Genomic DNA, 7133 nt, shown 5'->3' on the forward strand with positions numbered 1-7133 from the left:
AGTATAGCTAGGACTGTCATGCTTAGAGGATGGCGTGTCGCCTTAGAAGAGAGTCAGCCTCAGGGGGAGCCAGAGCAGCAGACACAACCACCAGTGAAGTCAGAGGATACTTAGTAGGCTAAGCAGACTGAGCAGGCAGAATAGACTGAGGAGACAGAGCAGGCACCTTAGCCACAGCTATGACTCTCTAGTCATACTCATGCTCAGGTGACGACAAGGCCTGAGACATAGAGGAGGGGTTCTCGTCTGCCTCCTAGACCATAGGGTCCACCTCCGATGACTCACCTTGACTTGAGGGCAGCCATAGCCAAGCAAGTGCAGTAGCTCCGTTTCGTGCAGTTTGAGGAGTGGTTTTCACCGAGGCGAGATGAGCGTGCTTCTAAGCACTTCTATACACCACTGTAGGAGGATTTCTATCATGCATATCTGAACAATGGAGTTGTTTTCAGATCACAGAGATTGTTTTCTATTGAGTCACTTGTAGCAGCAACAGGTGAGTAGATCTGCCCTCACCTCTAATATTTACCAGTGTTGATAGACCTACTTGGATGGACTGGCCGATATGTTCTATCATGGGTCCATGAGTTCTACTCTTCACTTTGGATTGACCCATGGCATAGATTCATACACTTCGCATTCAGAGGCTGTGACTATAGGCTACAAAGCTCGAGGGTTAGAGAGATTCTTAGGATTCTAGAGTCACCCATTCGCCTTCATGAGGTTTGCTATGGTTAGACAGAGCCTCCTAGACACCCTCACGATGGTCTTGTGCCTCCTACAGATCTGGTCCGACCTTGCTTCATAGAGCCATTCAGTGAGGGGTTGAGTAGGACACCACGAGACCTTACTCCTACAGCTCGGCTTCTTGATGCTATCATGAGGAGGACCCTGCTCCCGAGGATGGGTTACCACGAGGGATTGACTCACATCCAGTTATGGTTGGTGAGCTCTCTGGTACAACAAACAACTTTTGATATTTGGGATGTCATTCTTTTGGAGATGGAGGACACTCTTGCAGAGGGGTTCAGAGGTCACCAACAATTGCCCTATGCTCACTGGATCATATTCCTGATTCGCAAGGCAGTTACAGTGAAGTCTTTAGAGACGATGGTAGAGTATACTAGTGCTACTACTGAGTTTCCTCCATACAACATGACCCAGATGCTCTGTCATAGTAGTGTGAGGACACCTAGCCAGTCGAGCCATTGCCCAGAGGTGCTAGAGACTGCAGCCAGTAAGATGAGATTATCAGGGGCATTGTAGCGACAGAGGAGGAGCAGCTAGATGCACAACAGGAGGGTGTGGTCGAGAGTGACCCTAGTGACAATTCTAATGATGATTATCAGGCTATTCCTTAAATGTCTCCTCGACCACATGATAGAGAGGCTAGTGGCTCCAACTCAGCTCCATAGCCACCGTAGATAGACCCTGCTCTTCTAGCCATTCTTGAGTGGATGAGGCAGGATCAGGCATGCTAGGCCCAGGAGACTACAGCTGCACTAGCATAGGTTTAGGCTAGACATGATGAGTTCTAGAGATAGCAATAGGCCATACAGCAGCAGCAGCAGCTCCTGATCTAGCAACAGTTACTTGGTTTTATGCAGCATGTTGTCACTATTATTGGAGTTGCACCAACATAGTCTACACCTCAGATCGGCCAGCCTGCCACCACTTCAGCGACTCCAGCTATACAACCAAGTGAGCTTTAGAGTTAGGGATAGCTAGCTACCTAGTTTGCTTCACCTACAGAGCAGGTGTCCTAGTGGATTGCGTCGCCAGTGATAGCCCAGGGTCCTCACTTCACACCTATTGTTACGGGCTTCACTCCGCCTTAGAGTTCCTCGGTGCTTGTGACTGACACCCTAGTTTCTAGGAGCCTCGGTGCCACTTTCAGCGAGCTTATAGGGAAGCCTACACTGCCTGAGTTGCGAGTACCTATACCTACCACCTTGCTCCAGCTACTGGGACTACAGAGACGCTCTCATCATCTGTTGCATCATCAGAGCCACCTACTATAGTGATACCTGCAGAGTCAAGGCCACGCTAGTCCCAAAGCAGACCCAGACCGCTTTAGCTTCACTTCCAGCGACAGAGGGTTAGATAGCTCAGAGCTCCGGATCAGAGGATGATGCTACATAGTTTTAGATCACTCACCGCACCTCAGCGCCTGACTCGTCTGTTCCTGCCCCGCTGACCGACCCTTAGGTTTTGGTGCTTGATGCCAAAGGGGGAGAGGGATCGAATATGGTAGATTTAGGGAGAGCGTTATATCTAGGGGGAGTTTATGGTTTATTACTTTTGGTTCTTTATGTGTGATACATTATGCATTCACGTTTACTTTCATGCATTGAACTATATACGTGTGATTGTGATATTTATGTGACATGTGATACTTATGTGACATGTGTGCTCTCTACTTTAATTTATATATATGTCACGTCACTTCATTATGCTCATTTGCCTTGCTTCCACATTTTTACTCTGATTCAAATGAGCTTTATTTCTTGTGCTCATGCTTATTTCATATCTATTGAGTACACCATGTTGGCTTGGGTCATATAAGCATGTCTAACTCCTTTGCTCTTATTGTCAAAAGCTTATATGAACCATGCATGTTGAAAACCTCATCTCTTTCACATACTCGAGGTTGTATTGTCATCAATCACCAAAAAGGGGGAGATTAAAAGCATCTAGGCCCCTAGTTGGGTTTCGATGATTAATGACAATACAAGATTACTATGACTAACATGTGTTTTGCAGAGGCAATTAAGTTAGGTCATGGTAATGGCAATTGATTGGGCAATCATGGTTGTCATGCCCCTACGATGGAAATTGTTTTTTGTTTTTAAAGGATGGACGATAAGGTTAAGGATGGACTAGTTCTAAGTGTCATTTGGTGTTGAAGAGACACTTAGAGTAGTTTAGAACTTTGTTTTTTCTTTGGCCATATTATTAAGGGCGGTATGGACTAGTAACTTGACCTAGGTGAGTCCAGTGGGTTAGGTGTGGTGTACACTTGTCAAATCTAGCACTAGGTAGCTCCGGAGTAGCCCTAAGATCAATTGGTGCAAACTTCATTCACATATGATTTCGAGTTGGAAGTGAATGGATGGTCAAATGACTGATCGAACGCAGGTCTGGTTGTGACCGGACGCTGAGTGAAATGTGACCGGACGCTGGGTTCTTACGTCTGATCAACTCTAGAGAGGTTTCAGAGAGGGAGTTTCCTGATCGGACGCTGGTCAGGATCCGGTTACTGACCGGACGCTGAACCATAAAGTGATCGGACTCTGGGTGCCAGTGTCCAGTCAACCTCAGTAAGGTTCCAGATAGTAGTTTTCATGACCGGACACAGGTCAGAGTCCGGTCACAATTTAATGGCTCTATGGCGGGGATAAAGGACCGGAGCATCCGGTCACCCCGCAGAGTGCTAACTCATCCTCATAACGGTTCGTTTTAAATGAGGAGGTATAAATACTTTCTCTGTTCATCCAAGGGAGGTCGCTTGCCCATTTGTTTAGCTGTGAAACACCCTTGAGAGTACGAAGGAGAGCAAGAGCCTAGTGAGGTGATTGAGATTTGAGAATCCAAGATTAAAGCCTCATTAGTGCAAGGATAGTAGCAAGTGTGCATCCACCCTTCTCATTAGGCTTGTTGTGGATCTCGGGCTGCTCGTAGTAACATAACAACAAAGCGGGATCCCTGCCCTGCCCTCGTAGTAGAGAAGGGGAGAGCATGCGCTCGCATCTGCGCCGCCAACCCCTAGCGCGCCCCCTCCACTGGCCCTCGTCACGCCCTCTCTGTAGTCTGAGAAGGATGCAAGGCCACAGAAGGTGAGAGGAGACACCGAGGCAAGGCAGAGCAGAAGGTGAGGAGGGAGATGTAACACTCGATCTACTTTTGAAACATCCAAATGCAATACTTACAACATACGTATGAAGACAGATAAAATACTTAAAACATGCGTATGAAAACACTTGCAAGAACAAATAAAAAAAACACTTGAAATCATTGCAAACATACGTAACATCCAGATAAAACAATTGTGATATATGCATGAAACATACGCTACACCCCGATAAACACTCTTGCAACATATGTCTGAAAAAATAGATGAAACATTGGGAACAGACATTTGCAATATACGTGTACAACCATTGTAACATATGCTACATCTCGATCTACTTTTACAATATCCAAAAACTTGCAACACTGAAACATGTGCAACACTTGAAACAGATGTTTACAACATGCGCTTTTAAACACAACATCTACATATTGCTTATGAAATAAAAGCTCGTCGACATGTGAAGTTCACCTAAGGCGGCCACACCGTTGCCACCGTGACCATCGCCACCATCAACCGGATCGACTCAGTGTGTTGAAGAAGGAAGAAAACTTTACTTTGGAGTAGGAGGCCTAGTGCGTCTGCGCTTTTAAACACAACATCTACATATTGCTTATGAAATAAAAGCTCGTCGACATGTGAAATTCACCTGAGGCAGCCACGCCGTTGCCACCGTGACCATCGCCACCATCAAGCGGATCGACTCAGTGTGTTGAAGAAGGAAGAAAACTTTACTTTGTAGTAGGAGGCCTAGTGCGCCCGTTTCCAGGCTTTTATTTCGGTGGGCCTGGAGTAGCAGTGCCTCATTTCGCGTCCAATGGAGGCCCAGATCTTTGACTGACACAGACACTTCCAGGTGCTAGCCCATGGAACAGACGTAAAGCTGAGCGTACGGCGCTGTCACTGCAGCTCCTCACGAAATTCACAAATCCCGTACCAGCTGCCCGTCCGGCCGGACTCAAACCTGTCCAACTCTCCAGCGAATCCAAGTGGAAACCATCCGACGAATTGGCAACAGATACCACCCAGCGCCAAATCGATCAGGACGAGCAACAGGACCATTCATTAAAAATAATCATAATCCTAAGAGCTGTTAGATTGCTCACCAGCTCGCGTGCATCACTCATGCACGCACTTTGCAGACCCAGCAGCGATGCCGCCTGCCGCCTGCAGTTCCGGGCATCACACCGTCCACATCAATTCCAGCCGCGCACTCCCTTGTCAGCCTGCATGATATATATATTGCCCGATCGATCGCCCACCAACGACACAACACAAGAAGAACCCAAGACCAAGAGTAGAGAGCATATCGGGTCAACCACATCTTTCCATTTCCATTCGTTTTAACTATTGCATTACTAAGAGCGACGTTCGTTCTGATGGCTTCAGCTGCTCATCTGTCCCTTGTGCTCCGCGCGCTGCTGGTGGCGGCGGCCATCGCTGCCGCCCTCTCGGACCCGACGCCGCTCCAGGACATCTGCGTGGCGGACCTGCAGGCCACGACGCTGCTCGACGGGTTCGCGTGCAAGCCGCAGACGGCCGTGGTGGACGACGACTTCTTCTCCCGCGCCATCGCGTCGGCGGCCAGCACCAACAACCCGTTCCGCGTCAACTCAACTCGCGCCACCGTGGCCACGTTCCCGGGGCTCAACACGCTGGGCGTCTCCATCACGCGCATCGACCTCGCCCCGGGGGGGCTCAACCCGCCGCACTCGCACCCGCGCGCCTCCGAGCTCGTCATGGTGCTCAAGGGCAAGGTCATGGTCGGCTTCACCACGGGGGCCAACCGCCTCTTCTCCAAGGTGGTCAGGGAGAACGAGCTCTTCGTCGTGCCCCGCGGCCTGCAGCACTTCCAGCTCAACAACGGCACCGGCGACGCCGTGTTCATCGCCATGTTCGACGCCCAGTCGCCTGGCCTCGTCACGCCCACCTTCGCCATGTTCTCGACTAAGCCTGCCATGCCCATGGAGGTGCTCACCAAGACGTTCCTCATGGGCGAGGACGAGGTCACCGCCATGAAGTCCAAGTTCATTGGCTTCTGACATGCAATATATACTGCCTACTAGCAGCAGTTCAATCAGCTGCGCATTTACCCGATTCAGTTACGTCAGTGCGTGTATTCATTCGTTTTTACATATTGATTCTCTGTTTCTGAAATTGTACGTTTTTCTCGACAAGTTTGTGTTTGGCCGCCAAATGTGTAAACAGAATGTTAATCCTGTCCCCCCTCCCCCCTTACAGTGTGAATAATACCTGCATTTTGATCAAAACCACCTACCAATTGAGTACTGCAACAAACTCACAGTTTCCATGTGCCACAATCCAAGAACATCATAGCATACAAATTTATTCTTTACATGGTCCGGCCCTAGTCGTGGTTGTGTATGGATGAGCAGAGGTTCGAGGTTTTTCTCGACCTACGTGAAGTTCTTCTTATAATGTCCGAGGGCTGCCTTACCCTGCACAGGTTGAGTTTTAGTTCTATACTTCACATGGAAAAAGCTTAATCACTAACATATGTACAAAGTGTTAGTAAACTAAGTTGGAAAGCACGCAAAACAAAATCGAAATTGTTAAACTACATGTAGGCGTTTCTTCCATTTCTCTTTTCTTTTTTTTCGCTAGCGGGTTTTCACCCGTTTTTCATTAAGAGGAAACAATTTTTGAAAACATTACAAGGATTATGATGGCGGCGAGACGCCCCCAAACATGGCTAAAACAGGAACCTAGCCTACTGGATCTTTGGTCATTGTTACATGATACTCGAATTTCGCGACCAGATATCAACAAGGACCACTAGCGGGACGAACCCGGCGACCGCCCACTCCTCCCCCTCCTGGATAGCCGCGCGCGCCGACCAACACACTCGCCGCCGGCCTTCCAAAAACTCTGCTGTTCCTTTCTTGCCAAAGCGACCAAGCCACCAACAGAAGCAGACTCAAACAACACCCTCTCTCCGGCATTGATTCTGAGACGCTGCCGCAACCACCAATAGGCGACGTTCTCCTCTCGTTCTGGCATCAAGGTCTCCAGGTGCAGGGGTTGTAGGAGCGCGAACCAAACCTGTCTCGAGAACACGCAGCCAAGGAATAGATGTCCTACCATTTCAGGCTCCTGTCCACATAACGCGCAGTCATCGTGGATCCAGCAGGCCATGACACTTCCTGCGTTCCGAGGTCCAGAGGCGCTGATGCAGAGCGAGCCAGAAGAATAGCTTGACCCTCGGAGGCGCCTTGGCACGCCAGAGTTCCTTGGCTCCAAGCAAGGATGTTGCACTTTGGAAGAA

General features: G+C 49.0%; 1 protein-coding gene across 1 annotated transcript; it reads left to right on the plus strand.

Moving 5' to 3' along the window:
• The first annotated feature begins 5226 nt into the window (after positions 1-5226).
• On the plus strand, positions 5227-5889 carry LOC136458809 (germin-like protein 1-2). The gene has a single exon (XM_066458733.1). The coding sequence runs from the start codon at positions 5227-5229 to the stop codon at positions 5887-5889; it is 663 nt and encodes a 220-aa protein (XP_066314830.1).
• The last annotated feature ends 1244 nt before the right edge of the window (positions 5890-7133 follow it).

The sequence above is a fragment of the Miscanthus floridulus genome, chromosome 6, assembly GCF_019320115.1.
Source record: "Miscanthus floridulus cultivar M001 chromosome 6, ASM1932011v1, whole genome shotgun sequence".
Taxonomy (NCBI): Eukaryota; Viridiplantae; Streptophyta; class Magnoliopsida; order Poales; family Poaceae; genus Miscanthus; species Miscanthus floridulus.

Bases quoted from the DNA above. Each gene is read 5' to 3' on its own strand.
- LOC136458809 (XM_066458733.1), top strand. From the start codon at position 5,227: ATGGCTTCAGCTGCTCATCTGTCCCTTGTGCTCCGCGCGCTGCTGGTG.